This window comes from Canis lupus, chromosome 25 (genome assembly GCF_003254725.2).
Source record: "Canis lupus dingo isolate Sandy chromosome 25, ASM325472v2, whole genome shotgun sequence".
Classification (NCBI taxonomy): Eukaryota; Metazoa; Chordata; class Mammalia; order Carnivora; family Canidae; genus Canis; species Canis lupus.
In genome coordinates, this window is record NC_064267.1 from 51570656 (window position 1) to 51587890 (window position 17235).

Below are 17235 nucleotides of genomic sequence, written 5' to 3' on the forward strand. Positions count from 1 at the left end.
TTTCCTTAGAGCTTTTGTCATTATTTAATTATAATATAATAGAACACGGTAAGGGGCTTCTGAGTGTTCGTGGAACCCAAGACAGGATGTGCGCTCCTGAGTCCCTGACAGCTGGTAGCCACTGGCCTCCCTGCCCGGGCAGCAGACCTGCGCCATGCCCAGCGAGGCCCCTTTAAATAGCACCATGCGTGGGCGCCAGGGGCAGGTGCTCCTGGGTGTCCCCAGCTCGGCCTCAGCCGGGGTCACTCCAGCTTTGCCTGTTCCCCTCATTGCTATCGCCCCTGCACCCCGTGTCCGGGCTGCTAGGTGGCCCCTGGGTGCCCTGCCTCTGCCCTGCCAGGAGCGATTCCCCAGGCCTCCCCACAAGAGGAGCTCCGGGGCCCCGGCCCCAGGGTGGGACCCCCGGGCTGGGCTGGGTTTCTGGGCTAGAGGGGACCTCAGCAGGCCGTCCCCGGCGGGGTCTCTGGCCAGTGTCCCTGTGTCCCCACATGCAGGCAGCCGGGGGGCCGCGGCACTGGACCCCTTCCCCAGGGAGGCACGTGTGGGAGCACGGGGCAGCAATCGGGGCGGGGGGGCCCATCTGGCTCAGGGGGCCGGGCCTGCGGTCCTGGGCGAGCCTCCTTTCCCCAGGCACAGCCCCGGAGAGGGACAGGGGCAGGGACAGGGGCACCCGCTGCCCCCAGGTCGTGAGTCGAGAGAGGAGAGCCATGAGGGCTGCCACAGGCAGCGGGGGTCACGGGCTCAGCCCCGGAGCAGCCCCCCGGCCCCCCACTACTCGCTGCTTCAGGGGAGGTGCCCGCTGGGCTCCTGGTGGACAGTCTGCAGGACATGGGCCAGCGGAGGCGGCCGGTCAGAGGGGCCACAGGCCGGGTCCGTCCTCGGGGCTCGGAGGCTGGGCTCCCTGCAGGCTGCTGGCCGAGGCCCTGCGGCCCGGGGACGCCGGCCTGCCCGGGAAGACGATGGTGGCATACTCGGTCTGCTCCGGGGCACAGGGCGCCGGGGGCTCCGGCGTCTTCTCTCGCCACTGGAAGTCCAGCTCCCCGTAGTCCAGGGTGAAGACGGGCGCTGCATCGGGGCCCTCCTTCTTTAGAGAGGAGGTGGGGTCAGGGCCGCGCTGCGGCAGGGCCCTGCACCCCGGACCTTCCCGGGGCCTCCGCCCGGTGCGCAGGCTCAGCTGCACGCCGCTCCCGACCCCTCCCTCCAGTGCCCCGGGCGCCGCGGGGACCGGCAACTCACCAGAGGCTCGTCCTCGCTCCCGCACACACAGGCACCTGCAGGGGAGGGCACCAGCAGTGACGCCGCCCACGGGGTCCCACAGCTGCCATCGGGGTACCCAGTGTCCTCTCGCCCACCGATGCTCAGGCTAACCCACTACCCCCCAAGGACCCTGAGGGTCCGGGCTCGGGCGCTCCCGCCACGGGCGCCCCCTCTGGCTGCACCGCCCGTGCCATCCCCGTGCCACCCCGAGTGCCCCTGTCGCCCAGCGCTCGGCGGGCGCACCATCAGTGACCGGCAACAAGCGGCTCTGCCCGATGCCCCGCGGCCGTGCCCGGGACCCGCCACCTGCGGCTGACACAGCCTCAAAAATATCTGAAGGGGGAAAGTCCCTGGAGCAGTGAAGCCCGCGGGGCCTGGCGTGCTTGTGGGGGGTCCGGGGCCAGCAGTGGGGGGCTGGGCCAGGATCCTGTGGGGCTTCCCATTCTCTGGCCCTGTGTCCCCTGGCTGCCTGGCCCCTCAGGGCTGCTTCTCCTGGCCCCTGGCCGCCCCCTGTTGTCAGAGGGATGGAGAACAGTCGGGGTGTGTGGCGGGGGGGGGGGGGGTGTGTGACGGGGTCACCCTGGGGGCTGTGGTTGTCCCGACAGAGCCCCATGGCTGCCAGAAGCTGCCTCACAGTGTCCTGTGGGCTGAGCTGTGGCCTGAGGTTTGGGCTCAGCCTGTGGGGGCAGCGTCTGCCTTTCTGCTGCGCCTGGGCCACAACCTCTGCCCTCAGACCCGCCTCAGAGCAGGTGCCGGGCGGGGGCCCTGAACCTGCGAGGACAGCTCCAGCCCCAGCCCTGCCCTGAGGGGCCCTCACAGTGGACGAGGTGGGTGTGTGTGGGGAGACCGGATGGGGAGGAAGAGGAGGGCGGGGAGGATGGGGAGGACAGGGAGATGGACTGAGGCTGGGGTGGGGCCTCGGGCTCGGCCGGTGACAGACCGCCGTCGGTTTAGGGCCTCACCTCGGGTGGCCCTGGGGAAGACAGCGGCCAGGACCCAGGTCAGCAGCAGCAGTAGCAGGACACCCACCAGCACGCTCGTGACGCCGATGACCAGCCCCTGCAACTGGCCGCTGAGTCTGGGTGGGGGGCTGGGGCTCTGTGTGGGGGGCTCCAGGGTTCTCTCTGGAGGGGGAGGGGGATAGAGTCTCAGGGAGGGGAATGGGGGGGACCATGAGGGTGCACCTGGGGGAGACATGGGGAGGGGACAGGTGAGACATGGGGGGACATGGGGAGCACATGGGTACTCAGAGAGGGGACATGAGGGGACCATGAGTGTGCACCTGGGGGAGACAGAGGGAGGGGACATGGGGAGAGGACAGGTGGGACATAGAGGGACACGGGGACTGAGGGAGGGGAATGGGGGGGACCATGAGGGTGCACCTGGGGGAGACATGGGGAGGGGACAGGTGAGACATGGGGGGACATGGGGAGCACATGGGTACTCAGAGAGGGGACATGAGGGGACCATGAGTGTGCACCTGGGGGAGACAGAGGGAGGGGACATGGGGAGAGGACAGGTGGGACATAGAGGGACACGGGGACTGAGGGAGGGGACATGGGGGGACCATGGGGGTGCACCTGGGAGGGCCAGGGGGAGGGGACATGGGGAGAGGACAGGTGGGACATGGGGGGGACACGGGGGGACACAGGGACTCAGGGAGGGAACATGGGGGTACACCTGGGGGGACAGGGGGAGGGGACATGGGGGGACACGGGGGGACACAGGGACTCAGGGAGGGAACATTGGGGGGCCATAGGGGAGACACAGGGAGGGGACTTGGGGAGGGGACTTAGGATATGGGGGGACACGGGGAGGGGTCTCGGGGGGACACAGCCCCCCAAGTCCTGAGGTGCCTGGTCTGTCCTGCACTCAGCAACCTTGCCCAGGCCGCACCCCTGCTCAGCCGTATCCTGAGAGGCGCCTGCCCCTGACACCCTCCCGCAGGCTGCACCTTCCTGGCAGGACCAGGGGGTTGGGTGCCGCCCACCACGACAGTTGGGCACCAGCCACCACGGGCTGGGGGTGGACAGAGCTGGAGCGGGGCCGCACCCGTCACGGAGAGCTCTGCGCGGGGACTCTCGTTGATCTGTGTGTTGGGGGGCAGGTAGATGGCCCCGCACAGGTAGATGCCGCTGTCGTTGAGGCGCGCAGCGACGATGCTCATGTGGAAGTCCCGCCCGTTGGGCAGCCGCGTGACGCGGAAGCGCCTGTCCCGGCCCGGCTCGATGCGGTCCTCCTGGAAGGCGGCCAGCTTGTCCGTCTGGTTGCGGGGGCTCAGGCGGTACCAGTTGAGCACGAAGCTGTCGGGGATGTCGGCCAGGCTGCAGGTGAACGTGGCGTTCTCTCCCTCCTGCACCGTGAGCTGCGCCGGGGAGAAGGTGAGCGGGCTCCAGGGCCTGTCAGGGGAGTCTGACGGGGGAAAGAGCCGGCAGCCAGTGAGACAGGGCCGTGGGGACGCTGGCCCTCACCCTCCTCCCCTGCGCCCTGCACCCCAGCCCCCGCCGGGACCCCGCCTCAGAGCCTGGCAACCTCTCTTGCACACCCCCGGGGACGAGGCGCTCATTTCTCAGCAGGCCACTCCACCGCGGGACTCCATCCTTTGCCCTGAGACCCGAGGCCTGGGCTGTATTCCAGCTCTGACCCCCAGGCCCCCCGTTTCACCCCGAAGTCCACCCCGACAGTGGTTAGGGCCGTCCCCCTCTTCGTGTCGTCTCCAGGATGCGAATCCCGGCAGGCCCAGCCACCAGGTTCCTAGCTCCCCAATCCCGGGCTCATCGGGGGCCTGGCCCGTGAGCATGGAGGGGGTGGGCACCCGGGTGCTGGGCGGGGGGGCCTCCCACGAAAGCTCAGGGAGCAGCCTTGGGCCCCTCTCAGGACAAGCTCGGGCTGGGCTGGGTCAGGGCGGGGCCCTCTGTGCCCTCAGCGGACTGAGACCCGAGCTCACAGGCCAGTTGGGCCATCACCCCCACGTGGACAGAAATGGAGGCCGCCCCAGGGCTGTGGCCCACCCTCGCCAGGACCCGTCACCTGCTAGGGCCTGGCCTGGGAACATCCTCAGGGCTCCCAGCCCCCTCCCTGAGGGCCTGCCCCTGCCCCTCTCCTGGGCCCCTGCCACACCTGCTCCAGGTGCGGGCCCCCTCACTGCGGACGGAGCCCCCAGACTTGAGACACTGCCCCATGAGGTCATTTCCTGGCCCACCCACATGTCCCACACCCCGCAGCTCCCCAGACACCGTGATGACCAGAGAAGCCAGTGCGGGGACGGGGCTGTGTGTCCACCTGCCCGAGCCGTGTCCCTGGGCTCTTTCTGGCCATGCAAGCCTCCAACTCCCACGGCCACGCGTGCTGGGCGGGGATCCTCACACGTGGGGACACCGGCCCTCAGCTAGGGTCCTTCTGCCTCTGTGGACACAACGTTCTGCTCGTTCAGTGACTCTGGCTCCGGAAGATGGGGATGGGTCCGGGGCCAGCGCCCACCCTCACAAGCCCTGCCAGGTCCAGGTGACCCAAACTCCTCCCACACATCCCCACTGGGCAGGTGGGGGGGTCAGGGGGAGCCGCAAGTGCCCCCTGCATCCTTAGGTGTCTACGGCCCTGCTTGGGGGACCGCCCAGGGTGGTGTCTACCGCTCCCCCCCAAGGCCTACGTCCCAGCCAACCTGGCCAGCCTGGAACCCCTGCGGCCTCCCTCCCGGTGCCTCTCTTGGCCACTGATGGAGGAACAGGGCAGTCACATGCCCAGCCCTGTAGCTGAGGCCCTGCCTCGACAAGCCCATCCAGTAACTGGACGTGGGCGCCCCCCGTGTGCAGCTGACCCCGGTGGACAGGGTGGCCACGTGCAGGGAGGGTGGCAGCCGTCCCTGCATCTCCGCAGCTCTGCAGAGGCCGCGTGCCTCTGGCCAGGAGGGGCAGGAGGGGGCCAGGCCCGGGCTGGGGGGTGGCTGGTGCAGCCTTGGCCCTTGCTGTCCCAGGGATGACACAGTGGGGGGCCCAGGGCGGCCTCTTTGGTGTCTGTGATGGCGTATCCCGACCACACACGAGCAGCCCGCCCCGGCAGGACTCCTCGCGGTTCTAACGCACATCTTCATATGTTTATGCAAGAAGCGCACGTGGTGGCCATAGGAAGTGTCACGTGAGTAACAGTGCAAGGAAGGCACAGATCTGGATGCCCAGGCCGCCCTCCCCCTGGGCCCCCACCTGAAGTGCCTGCCTCTGGCCTATCACAGACGCCCACCAGGAGCCCCCTCCAAGGCACCACCCCCAGGCCCACACCCCCGCCACCGAGGCCTGTGGACAGACCCCTGCCCTCCTGGGACAAGGGCGCCCGAGAGCTGGCCCCCGGGGGTCCACGTGGGGCATGGAGTCCCCCCACCGCCCCGCAGGCCTCCCCAGGGCTCCGGAGTGGCTTTGGTTCAGGCCCTCAACTGCCCCGCTCCAGCCTGACTTGGCGACCCCTGGGTCACCCGCTTGCTGGCCCTCGGGCATCTGAGGTTGGCGAGGAGGCCTCCTGGTGCTGCCTGGAGCCCTGTCACCCGGCCCCGCGTCTCTGCCTGGTCCCCCATGGCAGCCTCCTGGCCCCGCTGGTGCCCTGTGGACTCCCGGCCCCACCTGCATCTCCTCGGAGCCTCCCACCCCCCCGGCCCCCCCTCGCAGCACGGGGCAGCCTGGCTCGCACCCCTGGCTCGCACCCCTGGCTCGCATGCAGCCTGCCCTTCATCCCGCAGCTGCTGCACTGCCTGCTCCCTGCCATCACGGGGTGCGGGGCTGTCGAGGGCCGGGACTGGGTAACTGTCCAGGGGATGGGGGGCCGGAGCCTGGGCCCGACCCCTCCCCAGCTGGGCCCTGGGCTCTGCTCCTGGAGCAGCCTGGACGCTGCGTGCCTCACGTCACCCCACTGCCTCCCAGAGAAGCGCTGCGGGGGAGCTGGCTTCTGAGAACAGCGGCTGGGACAGTGGCACCCTCCGTGCACTGGGTCTCAGGTTGCTGGGGCCCAAACGCTCGAATGTAAAGCGCACCAAACACCTTGTACTTGATAATAAAATGTTGGCAAGGGGCCCCCAGGGCTTCTTTCTGGTTTGGGGGGTGGATGGAGGGCGGCGGGAGCCTGGCTCCCACGGACACCACACGTACCACGTCCACCCGCCGGCACCCGGTCCGGGCAAATCCCGTCTGTGGGGCCGAAAGTGTCACCCGCCGCACTGTCGGGATCTGACACCCCACAAGTCGCTTGCTCGTTGGGAGGTGGGCAGGGTGCCCTCACCTCCTTGCTCCGGGTCTGTAACCGCCCCCAAAGGTCACAGCCCCGTAGGCATGTGCGCGCACGCCTGGGGGCCCCCAACATAAAAACAGGCAAGTGCGACCGCACCAAGCTCGGAAGCTCCTGCTCAGCAGAGAGCGCCGTCAGCACGTTGGAAACGCAGCCTACGGAGTGGGGGGGCGTATTGGTAAGCCATTTATCTGATGAAGGCTGAGTCTCCGGGCGCGCGGACTCTCCCGAAACTTGGCAGCAAAACCCCCAAACCATACTGGGCAGGGACCTGGACGACATTTCTCCAAAGACGACGTCCAGATGGCCCACGTCACTCATCGTCGGGAAACGCAGCTCAAAACCACAACCAGACGCCGCCTCACACCTGTCAGATCGGCTGGAAGCACAGACAGGAAATGGCAAGATTGGCGAGGGGCCGGCGCGCCGCCGGTGGGAGCGCCAGCAGGTGCGGCCACGCCAGGCTGCAGGACAGAGGGGCCTCGAGGGGCCGGAAACACAGCTGCCCCACGGCCTGGCAAGTCCACTTCTGTGCGTGAATCCAAAAAGAACAGAAACAGCATCTGTGCCCCCGTGTTCACTGCGGCCCTCGCCGCCTGAGCCAAGATCCGCAAGCAGCCCTCGCTCCGTCCACACGTGAGCACACACAGGGGGACGTCACTCAGCCCTAAAGGGGATGACATGACCCCCTGCCATTTAGGATGACATGGGTGGGTCCGGAGGCCACCACGCTAACAGATAAGTCAAACACCTTGTGATCTCATGAACCTGCGGAGGCAGAAACCAAGAACCAGAAAAGAACAAAAACTCTAAGTTATAAGTTGGATATCAGGGAACGGATCCGCGGCCGGAGGTGGGGAGCGGGTGTCGGCAGACGCAGGACGGGTTCAGAGGCACAAGCCTCCAGTTATGAAACGAGTAAGCCACGGGGCCGTGACGCCCAGCAGGGCGACTGTAGTGGATCCTGTGCTATCCCCTATCTGCAGGCGGCCAAGGAGAGCGCGTCCCAAGTTCTCATTATAAGAGAAAAGACTATGTGACTGTGTGGGGACTATGTGCCCACCGGACTTACCGGGGGGTCATCCGGCAAGACACAGAAACCGTGAGTCGTCTCACGATGTTCCCTAAACGAATACAGGGCTGCTAATTGGACTCCGCGAAGACATTCCTGATTCTGAGCTTTCTGTATCTAAAGTAAAATTGAGATTTGATTTAAAGAAGAAAAATACCCAGGGACGCCTGGGTGGCTCAGCAGTTGAGCATCTGCCTTTGGCCCAGGTCGTGACCTCGGGGTCCCCGGATCGAGTCCCACGTCTGGGTCCCTGCAGGGAGCCTGCTTCTCCCTCTGCCTGTGTCTCTGCCTCTCTCTCTCGGTGTCTCTCATGAATAAATAAATAAAATCTTAAAAAAAAAAAAGAAGAAAAAAACTCCAGAGTGCCAGGCCTGGTGACAGGAGAGCTGGGGTCCCCCTGCGCCTGGAGACGCTGAGGCAGTGACATCCCCTGGGCTCCCATCAGGAAGGGCGGCTGGACCGAGGTGCTCGGGAGCATCTGGATGAAGGGACTGGGTCAAAGTTACCGTCCCGGGAGGAGGCGGGGGAGCCACTGGAGGGTCCGCAGAGGAGCCTGACCTCTGAGCAAGGGCGGCAAGCAGGACCGTGCTCCCCAGGCCACGTGCTGGAGCCCCCATCCCCAGCACTGCCCTATGTGGCCTGACTCAGCTGGGAGAGCTTGTGACTCTGCATGGCAGGGTCGTGAGTTTGAGGCCCACACTGGGTTAGGAGCCTACTTAAAAAAAATAAAAAAGGAAATTCGGTCATTGCAGATGAAATTACTCAAGATAAACTGGAGCCCAGGGGTCCCTAATCCCACATGACTGGTGTCCTTACAAGAAGGTGGGACTTTCAGACACAGATGCAGGAGCAGAGCGACTCTGGAGCAGAGATGGGGTGACCCGTCCACAAGCTAAGAAGCCCAAGGGTTGACGCGGGGAGAGCCTGACTGGGAGGGACCCTCCTCCTGGCCTCAGATGGAGCCAGCCTCGCGCTCACCTGGTCTCCGACCTCCCACCTCCACAACTGCCAGACGGCGACCCAATGTGCTGAAGCCCCCCGGGAGCCCCAGACAAAGCAAATGTGCCAATACCGTCAACCGGGGACTCTGGGTAAAGGGTGGTCACTGTGACTTTCCCGTACGTTTCAGACATTTTTCAAGACTATAAGTTAAAGATGGGGCAGCCTGGGTGGCTCAGCGGTTTGGCACCTGCCTTTGGCCCAGGGCGTGATCCTGGAGACCTGGGATCGAATCCTACGTCGAATTCCCTGCATGGAGCCTGCTTCTCCCTCTGCCTGTGTTGTGTCTCTGCCTCTCTGTGTCTTTCATGAATAAATAAATAAAATCTTAAAAAAAAAGACTATAAGTTAAAGAAATAACTAAAACAAAACAAATCTGGTTTCAAAACACATACCATAGGCTGTGCGGACGGTTTTTGTAATTTATCTGATCTAATTCCCAGTGCGAGGGGGGCAGGAGTGTCCCCGTGTCCCTGGCCGCCGGCCGGACCCCGGCTGCTCACTGAGGTTAGGGGACTTGCCGGAGGCCTCAGCCCCATGCGCTCATTTGACTGTGTCCGAGCCTGCCCGCTTCCTCACGCTTGTGCCCCAGCATAGGGGGCGGCCAACGACCGGGTTGGGGACATTTCATAAAATGCAAGAAAAACAGGTGTGTGTGTGTGGGGGGACATCCCTGAGGGTGACCCGAATAGTAAGTACTGAATACACTAGGAAGGGAAAGGGAAGGGGCGGAATCAAGGGTTGCACCCGGGGGAACCGAGTAGGCAATGTAGAGGGCTCAGGGCTGAGGTGGGGAAACTGAGGCAGGCTGAGCCACCAGTGGGCTCTGCTGACTCTGGAGAGCACCTGGAGAATCTCGTTCTAATCTTCCCCCGCTTTGGGAAGGGGTCCCGGTGGGTCGTGGGCCACCGGGGTGAGTCCGGGCCCCCCCATGCCTCAGCTCCCTATCCGGGGGTCACATTCCCCTTCTGCCTCTGTGCCCGGGCTCCCTGCCAGTCTCCCCCATGGGGCACCTTTGGGTACAGGCCCTTGGACTGTGGACCTCAGCTGGGCTGGGAGGAAATGCAGGGGGCCTGGTGCACCCACCACTGCCGAGCGGGCCCGAGTGTAGCACCACGACTCTGGGATGGGCAGCCCCAGCGGGGACCTGGTCGTGCTCCTTCCTGGGCCTGTCACCTCCCGGCCCAGCCAGGTCCAGAGGAAAGAGCTGGATCCCAGGGATGCACCTTCACCAGCGCACCCAAGCGTGCAGTGGGCCCCTCTACCTGGGCACGGACTCGGACCAGGGTAGAGCCCCGGGCAGGGGGGCTCGGGGCCACACCCCCTGCGGGAACCCACCCTCAGCACCCTGCACATACACCCACGACTCTCGTTGAGCAGCCCCAGACCCCAGCAGGTGGGGTGGGTACAGGCGAACGGACTTGACACCAATGGTTCCCCTGCTGATATCACTGGAAACGTCGCTTGGCCCTCCAGCCTGGGGAGCAGCCCGTCAGTCCCCTGGGAGGCTGGTCCCATCCCTGGGAAAACGTGAGGCATGCGGGCTGGGCCCTGCCATCCTATGGGGAGCAAGCCTGTCCCCGCCACCAGGAGGAACAGCTGGGACATTCCCGCCTGCCCACAGACCACGGCCAGGCTCACCATCAGGTGAGGGCAGGAGGCAAGAAGCTGGAGTCCAGAGACGGCACTTCACCGGCCCAGAGCCACACAGCGAGCGGCCAGGGGCCGTGCTGGGCCTCAGGGCCCGGCCCCACACAGCTTCCTCCCTGGGTACCAGGTACATAGGTCTCCCCTGACCTCGAGCCCCCAACCCTGACACCGTACCCCTCAGCTCTGACCCCAAGCCCCAAACCTTGGCCCCGTACCCCTCAGCCCTGGCCCTGTACCATCCAACCCTGACTCCAAGCCCTCAGCCCTGACCCCATATCCCCAGCCTTGGCCCCGGACCCCTCAGCCCTGACCTCATATCCCCCAGCCCTGACCCCATACTCCCTAGCCCTGTCCCTGTACCCCCCAACCCTGACTCCAAGCCCCCAGCCCTGACCCTGTACCCCTCAGCCCTAACCCCACATCCCCAGCCCTGACCCCACATCCCCAGCCCCAACGGTACCTAGGAGCCATCCTGGCCACCAGCCCAGCTGCAGCACGGCCCAGACGAGCGGCCAGGGCCCCCGCCGGCTCCCCATGCCCGGAGCGCCAGCCCGCCTGCTCGCCTCCCCCGGCGGCTCCCGCAGAGGTGTGAGCGGAAAGGAAGCCGCGGAGTCTGCCCGGAGCCGCCCCAGCCCCGCCCCCTCTTCCTCCTCCTCCACGTGGGTGGGGATTGGGGGGGAGCGGAGCGGAGCCGCGGGCACAGGTGCGGGGGGCGGGGCGCAGAGGACCCTCAGGGAGGGGCGCCGGGGCCTCCGGGAGGCCTGCTGTCCTGCCCTCGCCCCCCCCGTGCCCCTGGACGGGTGGGACCCCCACTCCCTGCCCCAGGCTGCGAGGTCAGGACACCGGCCGCCAGGGTCGCCCGAGTCCCGGCCGCTTCGGTCCTGGGCGCCCTTGGACGGTCCAGGCCTGGGGGCGGGGGCCAGGCCCCCCTCCGTCCCCTCCCCGCCCCTCCCCTCCTCTCCCCTCCATTCCCCCTCCCCCTGCCCTCCCCTCCTCCTGCGCTCCCATCCCCTCCTCTCCCCTCGCTCCCCCTCCGCTCTTCTCCCCCTCCCCTAACCCTCCGCGCCCCTCCCCCCTCCTCTCCCCCCTCCCCTCCCCTCCCCCTCCGCTAACCCTCCGCTCCCCTCCCCCCTCCCCTCCCCTCCCTCTCCCCCGCAGCTCCGGGCCCCTCCCCCAGCGCTGGCTCCGGCGGGGGGCCGGGGCGGGAGAGGGGGGCGGCCTGGGGTCCCCAGGGGCGGGCAGCGGGCGGTTTGCAGGCCCGGGTGCTGCGCGCGGAAAGCGGGACAGGAAAGTGCTGACGGCGGCGGAGGCGCGTGGGTCCCGCTGGGGAGCGGAGGGCAGGTCGTGGCTGCCGCGGGAACATTAAAGAACCCAAAACGGTGGAAAAAGAGCATCAAAGACGGTGTCTGCAGGCGGCGGCGGGGGCGCGGGGGGGGGGGGGGTACTGAGACCTGCCCGCCCCTCTGCCCCTGCAGGAGCTCGGCCCGTGTGGCCTCCTCCCCCCCTCCCCCGCCCCCCTGCCGGCACCTTGGGGTGGGCAGTGGCCCCTGGACGGTGGGGTCTGCAGGGTGGATGGGGCACCCGGAGGGTCACAGTCCCCAGGGGCCCCACACTCTGCGGCCGGTGGGCAGGAGCCTGGGGACTGTGGGGGGGCCTCCCTCACCGGGAGCTCCCCACTGCTCCTCACACTCACTGTCCCCGTCACACTCACTATTGCTGCAGAACACACGTGTCCCCCTAAAACTACTAACCCCCTCACACTCGCTCTCCCTAACATACTCAGTATCCTTATCACACTCACCGTCCCTGTCACACTCACTGTCCCCATCACACTCACCGTCCCTGTCACACCATCCCCGTCACACTCACCGTCTCTGTCACATTCACTGCTCCATCCCACTCACTGTCCCCATCACACTCACTGTCCCTGTCACTCTCACCGTCCCCATCACACCATCGCTGTCACACTCACTGTCCCTGTCACACCTCACTGTCCCTGTCACACTCCCCGTCCCCATCACACTCACCATCCCTGTCACACTCACTGTCCCTTTCCCTCACTATCTGTCTTTAGGGGCACGACAAGCTCCCTGGCTGGAGGGAAGGGGAAGGTCAGGGACCCCATCCATCCCCTGCCTGTGTCCCCTGCTGGCTGGCCCTCCCCTCCCTGCCCTGTGTCCAGGTGTCACCGCCTCAGGTCGGGGAGGCCCAGTGGGGTCCCCGGGGAGAAGGATGCCCTGTGGGGTCCCTGCAGCAACCGCAGCTTCTCTCTGGGCGGGGGGAAAGGGCGGGAGCTTCACACGTGGCTTGGGTTTGTCGGTGACATTTTGCACGACCACCAGGGATATCACAGCTGTGCTGTTGCCACGGGTGGCATCCCCTGGGTGCACTTGGAGTTCCTGTGTGTGTCGTGTGGTCAGCGCTGCACTGCGTCAGCTGTGGGATGGCCCATGCGTCCTGTGCTCCAGGCGCCCCGACGCCCCATCACACGGTGTCACAGCCGCCTCCGTCCTGTCCACGCGGCCCGGCCCAGCCTCGGGAGGATCCCCACGTAGCCGTGGGCGTGGGATTCATGCAGCCGCATCCTGCCCACCCGCAGCCAGGAGCGCGTCTCCTGTGGGGTCCCCTTTGCCACTGTCCCGCCAGGCCTCTCTGGGGCCGAGGCACCCGGTGGGTGACAGCCGCGAGGCTGCACGGGCGCCCGTGGGTGCTGCGCCCTGTGCCCCCAGCAGGGTCTGCTGCTCGCCAGGCTTCCTGCTGGGCCCTTCGCCCTCCCCGGCGTGAGCTTTGGTTTCCAAGGTGCCGGCCCAGCGGTGACGCCAAGCAGGGGTGTGCGGGCGGGCGGGGGAGCCGGAACATGAGCCAGCACGATGGAAAGTGGGGGTACGGGGATCCCCCCGCGCTTTCCCGAGGCAGCGGCCGACTCACAGGGAAGTTTCCATTTATGGTAAAACACAGGAAGCAGAAGGATCATCCCGAAACTGTGAAGCTGCTCTGAGCACCGGGAGGTGATGTCACCCAGCCGGGACCGTGCCCGCCTTGGCCCCGGGAGGCGGCAGCAGGTTCACAGCTATTTCTGAGGTTGGAACAGGAAATGGTTAATAGTGTTTGCAAATAAAAACTTTTTGTTCTATCCTGTTTTTGAAGCGTTTCCCAGAAGTTAAAAAGAACACCCAGTCCATCTGCCCAACTGAAGAAACTGATTTTAAAAATTTGCACAAAATATGGCACCGGTGGTTATTCGCTAGAGCAAGGAAGGCTGCGTCCTTTGCAAGGTAGAGGCGCCACGGGAGCTTTCCGACTCCCCTTCTTCCCACTTTCTAGAAGGCTGCTGTTGGATGTGAGCTTGCGTTCTTCATTTCCGCGTGTGTTCACGGGCATGTGTTTTGTGGGTGGTGCGTGCGCGTGATCGCACGTCCCTGACCTCTCGGCCCGGCCACCACCGCTCAGGCCCCGTGGGGGCTGGTCACCTGGGGGCCCGGGCAGCCCCCCCCAGGCCTCAGCAGGTGGCCCCCTGCGATCTGGGAGCCGCCCCGCGCCAGGGGACTGGACCCTGCCCGGCTCCGCGCACACAGCTCTGCGCACACTTCCTTCAGTGGAGAAACGAAACCAAACTGTGAGGCGATAGGATGGTCACACGGTCCTAAGGTCAAGCATTAGCCAGTTACTCGTTTATCCTTCACAGAACTGCCACAAGGCCGGTCAGTCACGCGGCACGCGTGCTTCCAGCCAAGTGTCTGCGGCTGCCCGTGCCCTGCCTCGGCGGCCCAAGGGCCCTGGGCCGTCCCTTCCCAGCCTGGTGCAGCTCCCTGTGGCTGCGCTGCTCCTTCCAGGGTGACCCCCCCCCCCCCCCGCCCTGCCGCTGCAGGGCTACGCCTACATGACTTGGCCCTGGCCAGGCAGCCGCGGGGTGTGCACCGGGGCCAGGAGCTGCGGGGGTGGGAAGGACTCCCTGGCTGTGTGGGGCCTGGGGCCCCCGTCTCCCTCGAGCTGAGGTTTGGAGGCAGGCAGGAGTGAACCCACACCACTGTTTCCACCCGATTATCTCTCCTTGTCTGTCTCTCACCTTGTCTCCTTCAGACACACAAGTTGGGGTCCTGTTGATGGAGCCAAGCCGCCCCGTCAGCCGGTTGGCCTTGAGCTGGACCCTGGGGTTCTCTGCTTTCTCTGTGCTGTCGTCCCACAGCTGGCACTGCTCTGGTCCAGCATCGCATGGAGTGGCTTTGGGGGAACCTCCGCAGACCATCCCTAGGCCAAGAGGGGGACAGGAGACTGTCCTCGTGGCACATCTGGGCTGCCAGGGAGGCTGCTTCCAGATGCTCATCCTGGAGGCCACCCGGTGGAGGGGGCTGTGACCCCTGCCTTCCAGCCACCGGCTCCAAAAGCTGAACTCAAGAGCCTGAGTGACAGGCAGGCAACCTAAAGGAGAGTCCCCGGGGGACCGGGGAGCACCGCTTTCGTCAGTGGGGGCAGTAGCATTGAAACAGGACCTGGCTGCGCCTGACAGCCTGTCCATCCACGCCAGCCTGCGGTCATCTGTGCCTCGGAGCTGGTCACAGAGAGCTGGGCGGAGGGCGGAGTGGGGCTGACGGGACGCTAGCAACACTCATTCCCTGAGTCTGTCCTCGGAGGGCGCCCGTCCGGGCAGGTGGACCACATACAGCCCACCAGCTTCAGGGTCCAGGAGACCCAGGACTCGGGAGGCGCCGCGCAGGCTCGGCCTCATCCGTCACCCTCTGGTAAAGAAGGGGCACGCGGATGGCCCAGTGGCTTGTTGGCAAAGAGCTCGAGGTGCCGGTTGGGGGCAGACGGGCAGGCACACAAAGGAGGTGTGGGGGAGCTGGGGTCTGCCCCTGGGCCCCTCGGGCAGTCTTCTGGGAGAGCTGTGAGCAAGTTTCTGTCTTTCTTTTTTTAAAGGGTTTTATTTATTTATTCATGAGAGACACAGAGAGAGAGGCAGAGACACAGGCAGAGGGAGAAGCAAGCTCCCTGTGGGGAGCCTGATGTGGGACTCGATCCCGGGACTCCGGGATCATGACCTGAGCCAAAGGCAGACGCTAGACCCCTGAGCCACCCAGGTGTCCCTGTGAGCAAGTTTCTTAACCACAAAGATCATTTTTGGGTGGTGGAGGCCAGTCACATACCAAGACTCTTCCCTGAACTCAGAGGCAGGCTGGGGTCTCCGAGCACAGGGGGCTGCCCAGTAGGGCAGGTGGATGGGCTGTGGCACGGCCCCGGGCAGAGCACGGCTCCCACACCCAAAAGTGTGAGGAGGGCGTCAGGGCGCTGGGCCCAGGGAGGCCACGTGGAGGGGAAGGGCTCGGTGGGTGCTCCGCACAGCAGGCCAGGGCGTCCCCTTGAAGCCCTGTGCGGGCACGTGAGCAGGACCGCACGCATGCCCGCCTCCACGCTGTGGCCCCAGACCAACCGGCACGACCCGGGGCCGCGGGCACAGCCCCAGCATGGCGGTCAGAATGGCCGATGAACCAGAGTACAGGGTCTTTGCTAACAGTGGCTGCTGGAGGCTCGCTTCTCTCGGGAACAATACATCCAGAGGTAGGTGTCCGAGGTGGTACAGTGACTCCGAGTCATCCAGGGTCCAGGCTTGCCTTCTTCCTGCGCACATGGCTTCCATCTGCTGGTTCGCCTTGTGGTGTAAGGGGGCTGCGGGAGTGCCAGTTGTCACATCTGCATCAATGCCCAGATGTAGAGGACAGCGCGGGGGCCGTGGTCCTCCCCAGCTCGCTGGCCCCGCAGGAAGGAGCCTTCCCAGGAGCACAGCCCCACAATTTCCTCCCCTATCCCACGATCGCTCCTCGCTTCGAGGCAGACAGGTGTCTCAGAAACGCAAAACAGGAAAAGAACATCAGCCCATCAGCAGGCTGGACGGACATGGGCAGAGAATCTGCCGCCGTGGAGGAGTGAGGAGCGTGTCCCCGGGGCGGGACAGAGGGGCCGTGGCGGCTCAGGGGGTAGGCTGGGGGGCTGGGGCGCCAGGGCAAGGCGGTGCTGGGCAGGGCCCTGGGCTCCCTGGCTCACTTCCTGCAGCAGGGGTGGAGCAGGGCGCCCGGACCCCCAGAGGGGTGAGGCAGGAGGGCGAGGGAGGGGCCCTCATGAGGCAGGGGTGGGGCTGGGGAGGCTGGCAGTCGCAGTGTGTGGGGGGGTGGCGCACCGAGACCTGGACCTGAGGACGGCATGGGGGGCGCAGGGACCCCCACGTGGGGGACAGAGTGGCGTGGGCGCGCAGGGGGCGGCTGCTGCGGGGATGCGTCCAGGGAGGGCGGACCCTGCCGTGCGCCCCACACACACGACGCAGGGTCCTTGACACAAAGCCCAAGGCAGCAGCAGGGGGAGGCACCTCCCGTGGCGGGGGCGCATCGAGGCAGGGCGCACAGCCCGGGAGGCCCTTCCCCAGCGGCTGGGCCAGGTCCTAACTGCACCCGTGAGGCTGCGCCTCGCGCTTTAGCCACGTCCACGCACATGTCTGGCGGCTCCAGCCAACATATGGTTTGGGAGAAAAAACCACCGTGGGAAAATCTGCAACAATTTGTGTTCAATAACGTCGCTCCTGGCGTCGTCCCTGACGGCAAAGAAGGAGCGCGGGGCGCGTGGGGTGCAGGCAGGGCCGCAGGCTGGGCCGCAAGATGCCGCGCTCAGGCGCCAACCGGTGCGCAACGCTGCCTGCGACGTGTGGGCCAGTGAGGCCAGGCTGTCCGAAAACACGCTCGCTGTGATTTCCTGTTTGTGAAAATTCACACACGCGTGTCTGGGGAGACGCGCAGTCGCAGCGCCACCGGGAGGATCATGTATGACTTTTTTCTGTATCAGTTTCTCCTTTGTGTTTATCTGTTTCTGGTTTTTTCTAAAATGAAAATATATCTCCTGCGTAATAAGAAATATTCAAGGGGACGGGGAACAAGGCCCAGTTCTCATTTCTGGGGGACGAACCCGGTTGCCATGGAGACTGGGCGGTTGTCAAGGCAGCGATT

At 65.7% G+C, this 17235-nt stretch overlaps 1 protein-coding gene across 2 annotated transcripts; it reads right to left on the minus strand.

The window, feature by feature from the left end:
• PDCD1 (programmed cell death 1) lies at window positions 1-10864 on the minus strand. Of its 2 annotated transcripts, none has more exons than XM_025463794.3 (5): window positions 10707-10864; window positions 3310-3669; window positions 2220-2381; window positions 1237-1271; window positions 1-1081 (listed from the first exon to the last, which is right to left on the minus strand). In XM_025463794.3, the coding sequence occupies exons 1-5, from the start codon at window positions 10780-10782 to the stop codon at window positions 851-853; spliced, it is 864 nt and encodes a 287-aa protein (XP_025319579.1). In that variant the 5' UTR covers window positions 10783-10864; the 3' UTR covers window positions 1-850. The 2 variants fall into 2 exon arrangements, with proteins under 2 accessions (XP_025319579.1, XP_025319578.1); XM_025463793.3 differs by having other exon boundaries at window positions 1-1084; window positions 10707-10863.
• Window positions 10865-17235: the final 6371 nt, after the last annotated feature.